The 19,724-nt window shown below is 40.6% G+C and overlaps 1 protein-coding gene across 2 annotated transcripts in view; it reads right to left on the bottom strand.

Annotated features, from left to right (window-relative positions):
* The window catches only part of vil1.L (villin 1 L homeolog), a 30,449-nt gene that overhangs the window by 1,166 nt on the left and 9,559 nt on the right, over positions 1 to 19,724 (bottom strand). The window contains exons 1-18 of one of the 2 annotated variants that reach the window (XM_018235745.2): positions 12,885 to 13,021; positions 9,425 to 9,535; positions 9,189 to 9,263; positions 8,682 to 8,878; positions 8,276 to 8,384; positions 7,170 to 7,280; positions 6,704 to 6,906; positions 5,437 to 5,515; positions 4,949 to 5,047; positions 4,510 to 4,663; positions 3,910 to 4,010; positions 2,903 to 3,040; positions 2,357 to 2,515; positions 2,045 to 2,224; positions 1,632 to 1,777; positions 1,397 to 1,541; positions 694 to 882; positions 82 to 150 (exon numbers count right to left, since the gene is read on the bottom strand). In XM_018235745.2, coding sequence (XP_018091234.1) covers positions 82 to 150; positions 694 to 882; positions 1,397 to 1,541; positions 1,632 to 1,777; positions 2,045 to 2,224; positions 2,357 to 2,515; positions 2,903 to 3,040; positions 3,910 to 4,010; positions 4,510 to 4,663; positions 4,949 to 5,047; positions 5,437 to 5,515; positions 6,704 to 6,906; positions 7,170 to 7,280; positions 8,276 to 8,384; positions 8,682 to 8,878; positions 9,189 to 9,263; positions 9,425 to 9,499 — 2,229 coding nt within the window. In that variant the 5' untranslated portion in view covers positions 9,500 to 9,535; positions 12,885 to 13,021. Of the gene's footprint in view, positions 1 to 81; positions 151 to 693; positions 883 to 1,396; positions 1,542 to 1,631; positions 1,778 to 2,044; positions 2,225 to 2,356; positions 2,516 to 2,902; positions 3,041 to 3,909; positions 4,011 to 4,509; positions 4,664 to 4,948; positions 5,048 to 5,436; positions 5,516 to 6,703; positions 6,907 to 7,169; positions 7,281 to 8,275; positions 8,385 to 8,681; positions 8,879 to 9,188; positions 9,264 to 9,424; positions 9,536 to 12,884; positions 13,022 to 19,724 lie in introns of those variants that run through there. The other variant, XM_041576001.1, reaches the window with a different exon arrangement.

The following is a 19,724-nucleotide window of genomic DNA, read 5'->3' on the forward strand; positions in this document are numbered from 1 at the left end:
ATCATTATTAAATGGCCCAGTTTAAGGGTAAGTTATCCCTCTCTAATATACGGATGCTTTTATAGCATCAAGGAACTTTACCAAGGAAATCTGCTCGAAAGTGCTGCTGTCTCCCAGTTCCGACTTCAGATCATTGTAGGATTTCATGTTCTGTAAGACAAAAAACTATTTTGTATACCACATCCCAACTAACCTTAGGTAACGTCATATGCATGGGCTACCTCAGTCTGGGCTCTAACAACACTGTCCCATCACTGATGCAATGTCCATGGATACATGTTTAAAGGAATGCTTATGGAAGATGAACCAGTAACATTGGCAAGCACAAGCTGACACACAACCTGCTAGGGGCTGCGCATTCAGCGTCTCTCAAGATACTATCCCCCATTTTTAATATAAGGCACTAAGTTTGCCCAGGAACAGTAAACCATGGTAACCAATAAGATGCTCACATTTAAACAGGTGACTAGTAGAATCTACCTGCTGATTGGTGCTATGTGTTACTGCCCCGGGCAAACTTGGTGCCTTTTATTACATAACCTCATATGTGTGCAAATCTTATTTATTGCTCTGGTTCCTAACTGTCAGGCATATTTGGCCAAGATTATGTAAAGGTCCATCTTGGGCACTTGTGAATGTATATGACATAATTTATACAAGGTACAAACGAATACGGGAAAATAGACTTTTTACCTCCCATCTGAATGGGTCCCAAGCCATAAACCAACCGGTGAAGGTAGGGGGTTCATAATCTTGTTTCACAACTATAATTGGGGTGTTGATATCCCTGCTACCAGGATGAGACTTTAAATATTCCTGTGCAGTAACTGCAGCTTCTTTTTTCTCTGTCTCGTTAGCATTTTTCCCAATCCACATGAAAACCTGATTTAAAGAAAAAAAAAAGTTATAAGTAAGTAAGCCTATGAGCTGTGATCCAGTGGCAGCAGAAATATATGGTGGGGGGGGGGTTGATGCGGCACCATTAAAATGTTGGTCCTTTGACAACGGCCCCCCCTTAGTCCATAACATGGTTACAGATACTCTGTGATCATAGTTGCAAGAATATATAGAGCAACAAATAAGTGCTCACCCCCAAATCCCATTTTTGGTCTTCATTGCTAATCTCTCAGGAGTATGTTGAAGTGACATTCTCCCCATATTTCCCCTTAAGTGGCCCAAGGTTGAGACCACCCCTCCTCCAATCTCTGCTCCAAGCCCTACAGCTTGGGAACCACTGATGGTGGTGGCCCACATAAAAGAAGATGGCTGAGGAGGAGTATGCCTTTGCATTACCATCATGGCCTAGGCAAAACAGATAAAAACAGGCTGATGGAGATTTCAACTTTAGGGGGTCCTGAAAACTTAGAGGATCTAACCCATTTTATGTTCGCCTCACCTGATCCCACGCATCCAGCAGGAAAACATCTTCTTCATCCAGGTCATCTTGGTTGAAATCAGAGATCTCAGTTGCAACAAAATTTCCAGTCTTGTTTGAGCACTCAAAGAGTCTTGGAGTAATGTCCAGAGTTTCTTCCTGCAGTCTAAAGGAGCCACAAAGAAGGTCAGTCATTAGGAGTCAGTAGTGCCACTTGTGCCACCAAAACCTGACCTCATTGCTGCAATAGTCTTACCTTTTACTGTTGGCATACTGAGACTTCCCCCCTAGAGCCAGCCAGAAGTCTGATGGTTCTTGGCCCTCTGCTACCACAACTTTCTCCCCTCTGGAGATAATATCTGCCACATTCTTGGCCATAGCTCTCTCATCTCCGCTACAGCCCTGGGGAGATCAAATAAAATATCATTGTTTCTTGGCTTTAAACATCTTTACATAGGATTACCAGCCTCACCAAAAATGAAAGTGTTTTTATGTAATTAAAGGACAAGGAAAAACTAATACAATTGTGAATGCCTAACATTGGCATCCCCATGTGTTAGTCCTTCCTTGTTCTGCAAATGTAATGTACTCTTGTGATACATTCAATTTTAACTTGCTTGTTTAACTGGCCCTCTAAATATATATATGAACATGTTAGCTTGGCCTTACTTTTCCACACCAGAGGTAGCAAGTCCCTTTAGTCTTCAGCACAAACACATCATTGGAGTTGAGAGAAGAGGCTCGGACAGGTACTTCAAAAGCCTTGGTGCTGAATTCATTGGCCCCGTGCACTTGGAAAAGTCGGATGTCTGCTGGGATCTCTGAACTGTCAGCCCGGGAGGTACCACCCTGAAGAGTGAAATGAAAATATTGTGTCTGTATTTCACTTATCATGCACTGATATTTTAGGCACCTGTTACAGGGTTATTCAAAACATCATTGTAACTGGCTAACAGATATTTCCAATAGGAGTGGCCTTACCTCATAGACCACCATTTTTCCCTTAAAGATTGCCATGAGGTGTGCAGGTTCTTTGCCCATGGGCACCCGAACTTGGACTGGTTGTCCGCCGTATTCTTGGTCCAGTATTACAGCCTGGTAAGCAGAGGCAGTGATCTCATCTTGGCTTGCATGGTGGCCCTGTGTAACATCACCAGGAAGATTATCAGAGAGAACACAACAAAAGGAACAGTAACCTCCTGAGGGATAAAGTGCATATACTGTATATTGAAGTTCTCTGTGTTGGATCTGTGGATTTCAGCATGAACTGAAGGGTGGCGTGGAGGGCAACACGTGTTTTTGCTCTATGCTCGATATGCTTTTAAGTAAGGGATTGCCTGAGACATTTCTTTAGGATAACCCTGGCTCTGAATGTATGAGCAGTGCCTCAGAGAAGCTTGCTGCACCCAGCAGGACACTTTGGGTGACTTAGTCTTCTGTGTGACCCTGAACCAATGAATAATGAGATAATGAGGTGCAGCACACTGGATGAGCTTTATCATTGTAAGGGAACAGCACAGTCCTTACCTGCCACATGTAGAGCATGTAATGGTATTTATTGTTAACCAGATATTTGTACAGAATCAGGTAGCAGTCCCCACCATAGAAATGGCCCAGGTATTGCTTCTCCACTGGTACCCGTTCCAAATTCTCTATTCTCCAGACCTATAGAAAAACACAATACTATTTGCTAGAGCATCACAAATTCAGGTTTACATAACGATTTGCTGGTATTGGGTGAAAATAGTTTTGATGGTGTATTACGTTTCATGGAATGTCTGTAGAGGATAACCAAGGGGAAATTTCCTTCTAATATTACATTTCATGGGCAAAAGTATGTGGACACCTTCTCATTGCTACTAAAACAACCTCTATTCTTCTGGGAAGGTTCCCACTAGATGTTGGAGCATTGTTGCTGAAATTTGCATTCATCCAGCCACAGAACATTAGTCAGATTGGGCACTGATGTTGGCGATAACGTGTAGTTATGTTTCCAGTTCATCACAAAAGTGTTCAGTTGGGTTAAGGTTAGGCAACTTCTTCCACTTCAATCTCAACAAAGCCACTCGTATGGACCTGGCTTTTGTGCATGAAGCAGGTAAGAAACTTACCCAAACTGTAATTGAATTTAAAAGCCAATTCTGTTCTTTTGATAGTATTGTATGTCTCTAATATACCATTGCTAGTGGTCTTTGGCTGGCCACAGAGATAGACTATATCCTTGGAACAATTAGGCCATGGCCCACTAGCTACTAGGATTAAATAACGACAGAATGGCTGTAACAGGTGATAAGGATGGTTGTGTATGTTTGCTTGAGAATAATGGAAGATTTGGCAAGGCTGAAACTGCAAACTGAGCCAATACAATCATAGAAATTTAATAGTAAATCAGACAAATTGCGAGGAAAAATCTAAATAATGAAGGACTCACTGCCCTTTAATAAAGGAGGATTGTTATTCCCCATGGTAAAAACTAGGGATACCTCATAGACTCAATCATTTACAATCACAATGTTGGTATTATATTTCATCACCTCTGCTTCTCCAGATCCGTCATCCACCATCTTCTGCTGTGCAGCTACTTCAGGCTTAGCGTGCATTGTGTTCACATCAAACTTCACCTGTTCTACTTTGGCTGGAGAGAAAGGAAAAGCAGTTTTGACAGTCAACGTTCTCCCTGAAGGCACAATGGTGGTTAAAATGCCTTCTGTGCTATAGGCTTTGAAGGGTGAGTCTATTTGTGATTAAATATACATTAGTAATAAGTGCAGTGTGTCCCCAGTATTTACAGAGGGGCAGAGATAGTTCCTGTCTGGGCTGCTCTCTTTCCCATTGTCAGGCAGGGGGCAAGGCTTGGTCGTGACTGAGAATATTACATTACTACACTGATCTCAAGGGAAAGATGTACAATGTAAAGCAGTTTGATGGTGGAATTGCTTGGACAACCTGCTTCAACCTACTGCTCTTAATGCAGTAGATGCCTACCGACATGCACATACACTGGTAATGCTTTCCCTAGCATAGTAACCCATAGCAACCAATCAGATGTCCGCATTAAAACATATTAAAAGCTAAATGGTGCTATAGGTTATGAAACTGGAGCAAATGTGGTCTGTATTTCTACATAGACTTACCCACTTTACCAACAGTACTCGTCTTTCCCATCCCAGAGGTTTGATCCTTTGTGGTCCATTTCTGAAAGAGCTGCTTAAACACGGCAGATTCCGACCCATCATTCTCCACCTCAACGTTGGTGGACGGGGGATAGTTCTTGGCTCTAATAAAATTCTGAAAGAAAGAACAGTTACAGATGAGCAGTTCATTTTGATGAACAGTCCACTGGCCCATTGTGAAACTTAGGCCAACCTCTGTACCTCTTAAATTAACATTGGGCCATTGGGCCACCATTTGCAGAATTATTATTTATTATTATTTATAGAGCGCCAACATATTTTGACATGCAATATTTTTTTCCTACATTGAAACAGCCTACAGAAACTGTCCTACTGATGCCTATAAAATGGAAAGCTATGTTGCATCCAGTTTGTGTCATTGTTCCTTTAGAGTACTCACCAAAGCCCTGGTCATAGCTTGTTGCTTCTCCTCTTTAGAGGCATTCTTTCCCTTCCAGACAAAGATCTTTGAGCCAGCCTGGTCCAAGATGTAGCAGTCCTACCAGTAACATAAGTACATTCAGTGATAAGAGAATCTTCAGGGCAGAACAGAGTGAATCCCTAACTGATGTTCAAGCTGGGCTTTCAGGTGCATTCTCCCCTAGCTTACCCTAACTGGTCTTCACATTGACCCTCCTGCCACATCCCCAAGGGGCAACCATACAGTTTGGAAACCACTGGCCTAGCTTATGCCTAACATGTTTCTCTCATGCAAGACAGATACGAAATTGTGCAAATTGAAGGAAATTTTAGGGTTGAGTGGCTCCTTAATAGCTTAAAAGTAGTGACGGACAAATATTTGTCTAGGTAAAAGACTGTATAACCCCAAATAGTTTCCACAAGAATGAGCCTTGGCTAACTATATAGAATAAGTGGAATGTGACTTACATCATGCTTCAGCAGATCTTGGGTCAGAGGTTGGGTGGCCACCTCTTGTACCATCAAGTTGCCATTGTTGTCTGATACTCTGCATGAAGGCAAATGAGAAGAGAGAGATATGTTGGTAGATATTTACAGGCAGTCACAATCAATCACAGTAGATGTTGAGTTTAAAGCGATACCAGTATCCTTTCAATATACTGTCAGAGTGGCATGTTTCTAATTAAGAAAGGTTTGGCTTGGAAGAACCTTGCTAATTAACAAATTTCACTTCCTGGAGGGAGGGAGGTGTAAATTACTTGTACACGTTAAGCTTACACCAAGGGAAAAGAAGTAAACCCCCTTCTATCCACACACCTACCCAATTATAGACTAAACAAGTGTTTGGTGCAATAAATAGATTTTTAAATCATAAATATATTACTAGCATGAGGCTTTATTATAAATATAGTTATCCACGTGCTTGTGTCTCTGATTGATTGCTTATAAGAACATTTAAGGTGCTAAGTGCTATTTCAATATATAAAGCAAATCATCAATTGGATTAATCGACCACCGATCGACCACCATTAAATTAATACATTCAAAGTGCTAGTACCACAAACATATTGCAATCTCAGATTGCCAATGTGCAAACAAAATATGTTTTAGAATTGGTTTTATAAAAAACAGCCCAGGCATTTCCTTGCTTTTATTTCTCAAATGCTGATTTTGGTCTGTATATTATAAATGGTTTATTAATTCACTTCCCACACCAGACAGATAACTTATTTTTTTGCACATTGGCAATCTGATATTGCAATACGTTTGTGGCACTAACACTTTAAATGTATTAATTTAACGGTGGTTGATCCATGGTCGATTAATCCAATTGATGATTTGCTTTATATATTGAAATAGCAATTAGCACCTTAAATGATCTTATAAGCAATCAATCAGAGATACAAGCACGTGGATAACTATATTTATAATAAAGTCTCATGCTAGTAATATATTTATGATTATAAATCTATTTATTGCACTAAGCACTTGTTTAGTCTATAATTGGGTAGGTGTGTGGATGGAAGGGGGGTTTACTTCTTTTTCCTTGGTGTAAGTTTAGAGTGGCATGTTTGTAACATTTAAATAATCCCCAATAAAATGAAATACTCAATGAAAAGCCTCTCTCCACTGACTGATCCCTCCATACTGGTTAGTGGGCAGTGTTAAGGCCAAAAACACAAAGCAGATAATGTTTTGTTAACAATAGCGACAACACAAAAGACAAGTCACTTACTGAAACAGCTTGATGGAGGTTTTTGCCACCTGGTCCACCACTTCATCACGAATGACTGCCCTAATCTGTGTTCTCTCTCCCAGTACATAGTTCATGATGGACATTAGCTGAGGGGACTGTTCCTCATTGTCACCCTCCACCACACCAACGTAAGATCGGCCACCACGTTCACGATCACGGATATCTTTTGCCAAAGTCATGCCCTGTGATTAATCAAGGTTTAATGCCCATGGTCAGATAAATAGGCAAACTGATGAAACCAACATGAAACACAAAAAGATAGATAGATAGATAGATAGATAGATAGATAGATAGATAGATAGATAGATAGATGATAGACAGATAGACAGACAGACAGACAGATAGATAGATAGATAGATAGATAGATAGATAGATAGATAGATAGATAGATAGATAGATAGATAGATAGATAATAGTGGATGTGGGAAAGACATCTACAACTCACCCTCAGTCTCTCTTGTTTGTTGCTTTCTGGTCCGTTCCACTGGATTATCAGCTTTCCCAGATCAAGCAGGAAGACATCCCCTAGATTAAAGCTGCTCCATTCCACTGGTACCTGCATAATAAATCGTCTTCATTATCATCAATATTCCTACCAATATCAGAATCACATCACTGGCACTAACCTCACAAGCCATTTTTGTTAACCTTACTATCATCATGATTATCATTATCTTCATTCTAGTCATTACCATCATAAAAAGCAGAGCAGCTTACAGTATCAGTATCTTCAATATCACAATTATCATCATCAACACTACCAGCAACACATTCAATATTGTTGAGTTATCAACGTTCAAACTCAAATTTTTTTATTGAATCCATTTTTTTTGCACTAAAACTAGTAAATTCAAATTATGCTCTGAAAAATGAATGATATTAAAGGAAAAGGAAAGCGCCAAGGCAGTTTATTGCCAATAGATTAGCCACAATAGTGCAAGCTATAACACTATATTTATTCTGCGGAATGCTTTACCATACCAGAGTAAACAGCTCTAGAAGCTCTCTCTGTTTGTGTAGGATAGCAGTTGCCATATTTGCTTGGTGTGACATCACTTCCTGCCTGAGTCTCTCCCTGCTCACTTATAGCTCTGGGCTCAGATTACAGCAGGGAGGGGGAGAGGAGCAAACTGAGCATGCTCAAGCCCTGCCCTGGAGGTTTAAGCTGAAAACAGGAAGTCTGATACAGAAGCCCATGTGTACACAATAGAAGGAAAGAAATGCTGTGTTTCTTTTAACAGAGGACTCAGAGCAGCATTACTTTAAGGGTTTAATGGTGTATTTATATAGACCTTTCTCATAAAGCTGACTTAATTTTAACCTTTCCTTCTCCTTTAATTAATCTCAAAAACGTTGTTAAGCTTGAATTTAAAACTTTACCATCTATGGCAATTTTAAGGCATTTTTTCAGTGTGAGTTTTTAAAAAGTTTCAACCCATTGAAAATGATGAATAGAGTAAAAATTCAACCTTCACATTTTGTCTCAAATCTTTTTCTATTAATTTTTAACGTATTACATTTATTGAATGACCCTCAACAAAAAGGTCTCACCTCTCCAGCCAAAACATTTTTCTTTCCCTTGCAGTGTAGAAGGCGCTTTACATTGTATGTGTTGGTCTCCACATGGTTCATTCCAGAAGCCACTCCACCACTTTTATAACTAAGGCAGAAGATTGCACATGGTCATTAATTCTTTCCATCCTGAAGTCTCATAGAAAAAGAAACATCACTACTCATAACACTAACTAGGAATATGCTTTTTCACTCTGATCCCTTTTTGATCTGGAAACAAAACTACACTGGGCAGAGTGATTCCTTCTATGAGACAAATCAAATCAACGAATTACTCCATCAAGCCTTTTAGTTAGGTCTCAGTACTGCCCCCAATGAACAATGAGAAATAGAATAATTCAGGAACAAAAGTTGTAGGTGGGTAATCCTGGCATTTGATACATACATTATTCCATGTTTGAAGTAGCCCTTAAAGGTATCACTCTCGTAGCCCTGAGCTTCCCGATGCTGGATAGCCACCCCACCAAGATGATCATCCATCTGTATGGTATAAATGGCGACTGCTCCTTGTTCATCCATTGACGAGTCATTTCCCACCCAGAAATGGATGTTATAGGTGAAGTTATTGCCAGTTTTATGAGTCTGTTGTCCAATGAAAAAGAAATGTATTAATCTTTGTTCCCTTTGTCAAGCTTGACTATTATATTTGGCCCCTGGAAGCTGGGGATCTTCATTGTTTTCACCCTGTTGAGCACTCTATCACAGTGTTATAGTTTACCATTCTATGTATTCTTCCTTTCCTAATAGCAATAGGTCTGCTCTTCTGATGTTTGGCTACAGGGAAGCATCAGCAAGCCAGAACTGTACAGTGACTCCCCATGCTACGTAATGGCAAGGCGACTTACATGGCATGGGTAGGCAGGAGCAATTCATAGAAAGAAGAGGAACTCACCATAAGGAGGAGGTAGCAGTCTCCTTCGAAAAAGTTCCCATGGCTGTTCTCAGCCACAGGAACTAGCTCCATTTTCTGAAACAGAAATAACCGAGAATAAGGGTTGAAATGGCTTTTCAATATGAGAATATAAGGATATTATGTACTTCTGATGATGATGTACTTCTCTTGAAGAATTCGGGAACATCCAATGGCAACACAGATAGCTAGAATTACAGTAATAGAAATTTCCTTACCTCGACCCTCCATATCTGCAACCCTGGGGTGGTTTTATTCAGTGACTTTTTGACTTTTTCAGTGAGTTCAGGCATGTTGGAGAGTGCAGGGGCCTGTTGTCAGGTGGAGATCTGATATAAGTGAGGTAAAACAGGTGACAGATCATAATAATCTCTAAAATTCAGATGACAGAACAAGGTACAGTACCAAGCAGTCAGGAAAAGTCTGGGGAAAACCCAGAGAAAAGGCTTTAATTCCAGAACCATGGACAGCTACCCTTACTGCAACATTTAGCAGGGCTAGTTGGAGCAGGGCTGACTAACTGAAGGTCAATGGCCTTCAAAGTGAACTTTATGACCCCTCGATATCTCCACAGGTCTCATTGTATGATAATGATATTTGATAATGATATTAATAATCCAGCCCCCAAACATGTGAAATAGTGGATAATTGTCCCACTGCATTTTAAATCATGTGCAGCACTGGTAGTATGGCCTTTATGCAAAGGCAAGACATTACCAATCTCAATACCCCTTGAGAGTGAACTATGTTGGCAGTTATACTCTGTGGGTCACAAAGAATGTTCTGAGAACCTATAATGTATATACAAAATAAACTTACACCAAGGGATGTATTTACCATGGTCCAGAAAATTTATAAAGCTCATCTCAAATTATGAAAGGAAAAAGAGATTTTCACCATTCCCCGTCTTAATAGGTCAAAGCCATTTCAAAAGTAGCTCCAACACACTGGGCCCAGAAAAAAAGAAGCACAATGTGTGCAAAACTAGCCCAGAACTGTTGACTGTCCACCAATCATCTAAAATAATTCAATTAGGCAATAATACCCTTCCAACCTGGCAACCCTACCTCTGCTGAGCAGATCTGTGTTTAGCTCTGAGTGACAGGTGCACCTTCCTATCAATCTAGACAGCCGTGCATCACAGGAAGTCCCACCTCTGCACGCTCTACGGAGCAAAAAGCTCATTAACTTTGGGGAATCTGATCTGTGCTGAGCTTAAAGGAACAGTAACACCAAAAAATGTAAGTGTTTTTAAGTAATGAAAATATCATGTAGTGTTGCCCTGCACAGGTAAAACTGACCTGTTTGCTTCAGAAACACTACTATAGTTCATATAAACAAGCTGCTGGGGAGCAATGGTGGAAATTGAAAAACGGCTAAATGGCACAGGATAACTAATGGATAACAGATAACACCATTAGACAGACAGAGCTTATTTGCTATCTGATGTGTAACCTGAGCCTTTTCTCCTTTGAATGGCTGCCCCCATTGCTACACAGCAGCTTATTTATATAAACAATAGTAGTGTTTCCGAAGCAAACACAGCAGTTTTACCAGTGCAGGGCAACAGTACATTATATTTTAATTACTTTAAAACACTTATTTTTTGACGTTACTGTTCCTTTAAGAAACATATTCTAAGGCTCTAAGACTTTTCAATGTTTATATCAGAAATGTAATGCTGTTATTCATTTAGAATTATCAGTCTCCCTTTAATGCAGTGAGGCTGATTATATATTTGCACTGCCTAACCATAATAGTCATTATCTGTGTCCTAATATGCTGAAATCTCTGCAATAATATCCAGATCAACACAAAAACCATAACGCATTGTGTCTATATTGTAAGGACCTGGAAAGGATATTTAATATGTACACAGTGATCAGTAAACATGGTATCTGGGGCTGATAGTAAGCACAATAATCAAACATGAGCTGGACGTGTCCTTCAGCCTCTGTATTATGTCATCATCAGCTCCAAAGAATCAATCAATCAGTCAGGCATTCAGTGTGGCCAAGCCCTTTCTCTCACTCACCTTTACTTTTCCAGGTTTTATGTCTGAAGTTGCCTTATAATCAATAAATATGATACAAATGGGCACCGGCTCTGTATGCTTCACCAGGGTGAAATGAAGCAAACTTGGAAGAATAAGCATAGCTGCCTATTGACCGGTAATCATAAGTTATCTTTAACTTTTCTGTCTGTAGTTAAAATGTGGAAAGTCAACATCTAATTGGCTACTATAGGAACCAGGAGTTTGGTCATCATATATATATATATATATGTTCATTAGTTTCATATACAGGAGCTTTTACACATAATGGAGCCAACAGAGAAAAACATCTAATGTTCTGATTGACTTCTGTAAGGTTAAGTTTCTGTGAACATTCCAGTTCTTTAATTGGCTACAGTTTGGTTTTAGTCATCTGATTCTAGTAAAAGTACCTAAAATAATATGCAAAAATGAAAGAAACACTAATTTACCTGGGAGATAAAAAAGCATTACAATGAAAAAAAGTCCAATCAGAACTCATATAAATAATGCATTTAAATCTTTTATCAGTAAACGATAACAAAGAAAACAATAAATGTCATTAGAACTGTGTCTTCTGTGCCTTTCAGAATGGCTGCCGTTACAATTCTGAGACTTGTAGTTCAACCACATTGATAGGTCATAATTATTCCTGTGCATGTGGCAGATATATGACACTTTACTCCAATGCAAAGTGACACAGTTCATCCCTGAAAGGCCTATTAGTGACAGGAGGGCCAACCCAGTACAAAGTGTAAGTAGCAGAAAGGGGTGAATGGTGCACATAGGGAACAGCTTGGACTATACTAGAGCACTGATAAGATCTTTTCCAGGGCTGGGTTACAGTAGAACATGTGCCTTGGGCCCCAATTATATGGGGTCCAATGCAAATCATTGCCTTGATATTTGATGATCTTTTCAGTACAAACAGTCCTCTGACATATTTTCAATGTTAACAGCTGCTGTGATCCTACAACTCTGTAGGTAAAGGGTTAAGGGTCCTATAAAAGGCTAGGATCCCATGGCCTAGCACTTTTTCTCTTTTTCTTCGAATTTACATATGCAAATGAGGGCTAGGATTCGATTCGGTATTCGGACAATTCTTTCACAAAGGATTCGGGATTTGTCCAAATCCTAAAATAGTGGATTTGGTGCATCCCTACAGCCAATGGAGACTAGACGATATGCTGAATGAAGTAGCCTATTGCCAAAGGCAGGGGAGCTCAAATCCAACATCTACCAGATGTCCAATAGCTCTCTCTTGAAAGTGTTAAAGTCACTGGTAACTGACTGACCCATGATTATGGCCCAAAGCCAACATTTTTTTAGGGAGTCTCATCCCCAAAATCTATTGGAAGATGATGTGCGTTGCCCTCCTATATTAAAACTGTGCATCAGTGTCAAACCCAACCTGACAGCCTAGTCTAATGGTTATCCTGAGAGCAGCTGGTTTTGGGCAGTGCAGCACCTGCCTTGTACAGGTATCAGACATTACACATCCTACATGACGGAAAGTAATCAGTTCAGAATCCTGTTGGCGTAGGAACCTGTACAGGCTGCAGCCATAGGCGACTAAGCAATGCAGCCTGCACGCTGCACCTATGCTATATGTCTGGATTTAAATGAATGGTAAGAGGGGAACTTACCTCGGTGTCAGGGTGTAGCTGGCTGTGGGTGCTCAGGGTGCGAGTGCAGAGCAGACCTGCAGAGCTCACCTGTACCTGCACACAGTCTCACCTGCCGAGGAGCACTGACCTTTGTCCTGTGCCTGACTCCGCTCATTGTACGAGCTGTAGTTGCCATATAAGGCCATATGCCACAGCAGGGGATAAGAGGCAGGTACAAAACTTTCCCTAGAGCCCTGCTAGCTAATTGGCCTTTTGTGTATTAATTGCAATTTATTTATCTTGCATTAGCTTGGCCTTTTTTTTTTTACAGCTGGAGTTCTCTGTGCGCACTATAAGCTGGGTGTTGCCCCAGGGAACCTTCTGATAAAAAAGATGCAACATTTATCATAAGCTTCTGCTTTGGCTTCAATAAACTAACTCATGGGCTTACAATCTAAAGGAACATAGCAAAAAATGGGCACCTTGATGTTTTGTGATTCAGCATTGATTTAAGGCCCCCCTTAAATTGTGGCAAGTTTGCAGCTATGTGAGATCATTGTGACATCAATAACCTTACTGTAGGTCCAAGAATAGACTTTACCCAAATCTCACCGTTATTTGCAAAGCTGCACCCCCATCTAGGGTTCCAGTCTCACAGTTTGAGAAGTTCAGATTTAGTATATTTATATTGTTCAAACAGTTTTGCTTTTCTATCTATCTATCATCTATCTATCGATCTATCCATCTATCCATCTATCTATCAATCTATCTATTATATATATATATATATATATATATATATATATATATATATATATATATATATATATATATATACATGTTTACAAGTAAATATCACTTTGATAAAACACAACATGAATCTTTTGATATTAACCCTTTATTATTCATTTCAGTTATCGATGAAATAATGTTGTAGTTTCTTGTAATAATTTGTCACTTGCTGTTTATTTTCTGCCAGTTCAGCAAACTGATAATTGTCCTGCTAATCAGTCTGGCTTTATTGCAGCCCTTTAATTACTTTGCTTCTCTGACTCACTGCCATATCTCTTATGGATGGGGTTAGTATAACTCAGTGTCATACTGGGCCAATGATCTCCAAACCATACCACATTTGGTCTGGATCCTCCAAACTGTCACCGTCATAATACCCTTGCCTTCCAAATCACTACCTATATTCCTGCACACGACACTGTGAGCCATAGCTTTCCTTAATTTCTGTTCTTTAAGAACTCAGTCCATAGTCAAACCTAATGGCTGCTTTGGATTCCAGGCATAAAAACTGTGCCAAATAACTCAGTGTTGCATTTTTAAAAAAATGTTATTAAAATCGCCCAAGATCTGACAGTTAGTGCAGAGTCTGCTTTCTGCACTATAGTGTGACAGAGGGGTGGGACTTCCCCTGTTCTCTGCTGTGACTGGCAAGTACATTGTCCTATCTGTCAAAGTTTAGAGCCTGGGCAATAGAGAAATCCCTGGTTTGGCACATTACAGGGTAGAAGGCAGTTTAGCATGTCTCTGCATGGGTCTGTGCCAGATCTGTGCTGCTGCTCCTTAGCCAGGTGTTAAATACAGAACACAGGTACTGAGCACAAGCCCATCATATGGCAAATGCCCCAGCTTGTAGTAAATGGTCCAATGCTATGATATACAGTACACCTGCATGTTACCTGGCCCATAAAATTTGCTGATACTGCTGCCACCCTTTTGTGTGAGGGAAAGAAACATATTCCAGAAGCAGCAGCAGAATATCAGGCAGTGGTTGCTCCTCTCATGGGAGGGAATTAGAACAGGAATCAATTAAAGGTGTAACTGTTTCTGTGCCGGAGCATTTAGTATAGGTCCCATGGTTCCTGAGCTCACAGGAAACATCTGAGACCCTTTCTTACAAGCAGCTTGTGAATTCCTGTTGCCATAAGTGACTACTAGAAGCATTGCCCATAACTGTAATCCTCGGGGAATCCACAACCCTCCAGTATGTTGTTGCACTACAAATGGACTGTGAAATGAATGCATAAAGAGGCTGGAGAACACAATTAAACATAATGATTGGTACGGTCAAGAGCTGTAAGACTCCCAGTGAAGTTACGTGTGAGGTTTCAGGAGCTTGCTAACTGGTGCCGTTCCTTAATGCCCCTGTTGTGGAATGGTAAGCCTAAACACCCACCTACCATCCAAATACCTTTTCATGTTAGCATATGAGGGCTTATTTAACATGTGCAACAAACATGCTCCATTTATTTGCACTTTGCACATTAACCTGCGAACAGTGCCCTGAGGTACAAAGCAAAGAGTTACACTTCATTATAAATGAGTTTCTACCTGTGTTCAACAAAATTACATTCAGGGGCATAGGTAGTCAATGGCAAATGGGTGTCCCCTGGAATTGCCCTTGTTTGTCATTCAGAAGCTACACAATAGTTCTAGGTTGCACCTATGGCAATCAGTAAGTATGGGTCTGCCTTAGACCTATCAGTGCTGTGCTCTGCCATATTATGAGGTCCATAGTGCAGCTATTCCCCCAAATACAGATGTTCTGGACTCTTGCAGGACAGGGTAAAATTGTGCAATGATTATGGTAGTTTGCATTTATTTTGTTGAAATTTGTAAATTAAGCCACTTTGTTCATTTGCTGTGATAAATACCTCCAGGTTACTATATGTCAGGCCCGGATTGGCATTGTCCTTATAAATTTGGCATAATCCCTTTCTGCTGCTGGGCTGTGCATGAGATGAGAGGTTCTGTGCTTGTCGTTGGGTGACTTGGTGACTAATTGGCATGTGCAAAGGGGATGTTGCTTTATGGCTGCTGCAGCAATCACTGTCCCTGCCTTATCGACTGCTTGTGATTGGCCAATGGGTTGCCTATGATAAAAGGTATAAAAGGGAAATTCACATAATGTGCTGGCAGAAACGTGTGAGGGGGGAGGGCAATAGATGGAGAAACATATTTTATTAGATCTGTTGCCATTTAGACTGCTTTCTGTGCTACTGAAACAGACCCAAAAAGTAAGCAGGAGGTGACACCTGGAGGTTGCTTATCCATGCAAGACTGGCAGAGGGGATATGACTACCATTATATGACTACCATTATCACTCCTCCACCACAGACGGGAGTTGTTGTACTGCATCATCTGAAGTGTCAGGGCTGTCCCACAAATATGAAACCTACATATAGTGTATACATCCCCATACCTCCCAACATTTTGGAAGTAAAAAGAGGGACAAAAAAATTTTTCGCACGTAGCGCAGCGAATTTTTTTGACCATGCCCCTTTCTTTGGCCACACCCCCTAATTACCATGTTCATTTTACAAAATTTGGCAGGTTATGAAAGTTTGAAAATATTTCTCCTTATCTAAACTGTTTTTTGTGTCTCAAAATTGTTACAAAGTATCTTATTTGCACCTGTTAGCTGTTCTGTGCTCTCTGCTAAAAGCCAATTAAGTTAGAAACTTTGTTTCTTTTTCTGGCTATTCAATGCAGAGAAAATAGGGACTTTTCAGTACAAATGAGGGACTGCAGGTTGAGCTGTCGAAAGAGGGACTGTCCCTCCGAAAAAGGGACAGTTGGGAGGTATGCATCCCCTTAAAATAACCCTGGTTGGGGGAGTTGTTGGAGATGCAGATATTATTATTATTTATTAACATGTATTTATATAGCGCCAACATATTGCGTAGCACTGTGTAATAGTAATAAGACAATGAGAGAGAGCTGCGTGCTACACAGAGGCACACCCACTGGGACATACCTGTCACCTTCTGTGCCTGTTTATTCAGTGGAAACAGCTGGGAGCTGGAGAACGGTGCTGCCACTTGCTGCTCCATCCATTACCATAGGATTTAGTTAGATACTGTACACCATCAGGCCAAAGACTCTGCTTAGAGCATTAATAGAGCAATTCATTACAATTTTGACATTGCTTATCAATATGCAAATTGGATATGGCATGGCACATACCTTCAGCATTATTTCCCTGCCACATTAATGCTGTTGTAGTGCAGAATTGTGATTTTACTAACACACACACACACTCTCTCTCTCTGTACAGCTTATAAGTAGGCTGTTCCTGCTGAATTGTGCTTAGTACAGGGAAATGCTTCCTCTTTCTTACTTTCCCTGATGTGGGTGCCATAAAATATACATGGGGTTAGTCACAAATGTATGATTGTTGAAGATTGTTTAATTGCTTGAATGACAGAGGTTGGAACTAATATGTGGTGCTGCCAAAAGTATAACTACCATTACTATAGGTTGTATCTAGATGTACCTTTGAGCTCTATACCCCACTGGCAGGATTATTAGAGTGCAATTCATTGCTATTTCTGCATTTCTTATCAGCACACACAGTATGTATGGCACATTCCTGCAGGATAATGTCAGAGCATCCAGCCTTGAGATCCAAAAGCTATAAACCCTGCATGTTATCTCATTTCGCACAGAGAAAAGCCTTTGGGTTCCAGCAGTGAAGCCTTGTTGGGCTGGGCTCCCTGCAACAATAATGCTGTACCTGTGCTGGAACTTATGGGACTGTTCCTGCTGAATTGTGTTTAGTACAGGAGAATACCTATGCTGGCATAGTTTTATGGTGTCTCCCCTCTTTACAGGCTATGAGCAAAGTTATGGGGCTGTTCCTGCTGAATTGTGCTTAGTACTGGGGAATTCCTATGCTGCCATAGTTTTAGTAGGGACAGTGACATCTCAGGCCTTTATCTAACCATATTGAACTGCTGGGTTACATGGATTGGCCTTCTGCTATTACAACTGCGTTCAGGGAGTCAGGCTGCAAATCTACACTCCCTAAAGGGCAAACTAATTAAAAATGTCAAATTAAGATCACTTTAAAATGGCATTTTAGGGACTTTTTAAGCACAAGTTAAACAGGCACTTCGCTGCTGAAATCCAGGGATTAACCCACCAAAGTTCAATTTTATAAGGAGTATGGGTCATTCAGATTTCCGTATAATTGGTGGGGAGTGTTTGTGGGCTTTCTCTTAGCACTTGCTTAGTAAGGATGAAGGTTCTGTAGCCCTGGACTTGTCTTTCAGACTTCTGACTAGAGGGTGTGGGTAGTTAATATGTATCACAATCCATTACTACCTGAGCTGATCAGTGTATTCCTTCCCCTTTATATACAGGAGCACTATGGAGCAATGTACTGTATACAACTGTTCTGAAATCTAAGATCATACTTGTGGGCCCAAGGGGGGGGGGGTCTCGGTCCCTGCTATTCTTTTGGTCTCAGGGATTGGCTGCCAGTAGAGGCCAGTTGCAGCCAGTGCAATGAGGTCCTTTTCCAGGCAATTGCCCACAGTGTTGTAGTTTAATCCTGTAGCTCTCTGGCTGTTGATTATCACTTAGACCAATTATATGCAAATTATATGTTATAAGTAAGCCAGGATATGCTCTGATCAAAGTGCCACTTCTGGCTGCCCTTCCCTCTCTGTACAGAGAATGATAATGCAACTCCTTCTGCAAATATAATGTGAAAGTGCCATTGGGCTGTGGGCAAAAAAGGAACCAATTGCTCCTATTTTGTCACTTTGAAGACAATTCTGCACTGCACCCCAAATGAAAAAAGAAAGCAAGGGTTTTACTTCCACAGATACTAAACTCATAATCTTGTATTCTGGGGCCACACAGTAGGAATGATGAGAGTCTAACACACCCATCATGAGGAATGTAAAAGGGATATCTGAGCTTCCATCTGACACAGGACCATTAACGGGCAGTAATAAGAGGAACCTTCGGACTGTGAACTCATTTATCTCTCGTGTTTCTCTATCTCCCGGCAGCACCCACACACAAGAGTTGTAGGAAAGGCTGACGGGCCTGGAAAGATTTATTTCATGGCATATAAGCCCTATCAAATACATCTCCACCTCTCAAACCATGTGGCCCCACAGAAATTCACCTGGCCCAATATTCTCTTACATCTTATCTTCTTATTTCTTAACTAAAGAAGTAGCTACAAATGTTGTACATGATGTTTTGGGCTTCTGTACCAGCCCAAGGCAAACCACATCCCTTTAGCAGTAAAGATGGTGTCTCCAAAGATGCCCCAGTAGCTCCCCATCTGCTTTTCTGCTGATTTACTGCACATGCTCTGTGCTGCTGTCACTTACTGAGCTTAGGGACAGACTCACAATATACAGTACACATAGAATATAAATGTTACAATATAAGGCTGATTAGTAATTAATACAGATAATAACTACATGGCAGCACATGGCAACTAGCATCAGAATGTAATAATCAGCCCGGTTTTATCATCTTATATCAGGGTCGGACTGGGAGGTCCGGGGGCCCACTGGGGCTGCTGTCCTAGGACCCCCTCCGGCCTCTCTTGCTGAGCCTGTGCGCCGGAGTGCTGCACCGTGTGTGTGCGTATGCACAATGTGCCGGACATTGCTGCTATTGAGAAGCTGAAACTTTAGGCTGGTGCAATAAGTTCAGTATGTAAAATATGCCATCTTTAACCAAATTCATTTTTAGGATTTTATTCTACTTTGTTCTACTTAAGGTGGGAATATTGATGAAAGATCTGCTTGTTTGGCAACCTCACCAAACCAGTGAATCTACCCGTGTATGGCCAGCTTTGGGCTCTAAAGCCCTACATTAGCTATATTCATCCCAACATTCACCTTTATATAGCAATGTTGACATTTCGATACTTTACAGCAGAGTGCCCATACTTTACTAATGCGGGGTCTACTTATAGTGATGTTGTCCCATTATGATCTACATCTATAAAAGAATTGTTAGCATTCTGTTCCATGGATAATATTACTTAAATATTATATTGATTTGTGAGTAAAAGTATAATGCTATATTTAACAAACAACAATTTCTTATGTAACCTT

The sequence above is a fragment of the Xenopus laevis genome, chromosome 9_10L (genome assembly GCF_017654675.1).
Source record: "Xenopus laevis strain J_2021 chromosome 9_10L, Xenopus_laevis_v10.1, whole genome shotgun sequence".
Taxonomy (NCBI): Eukaryota; Metazoa; Chordata; class Amphibia; order Anura; family Pipidae; genus Xenopus; species Xenopus laevis.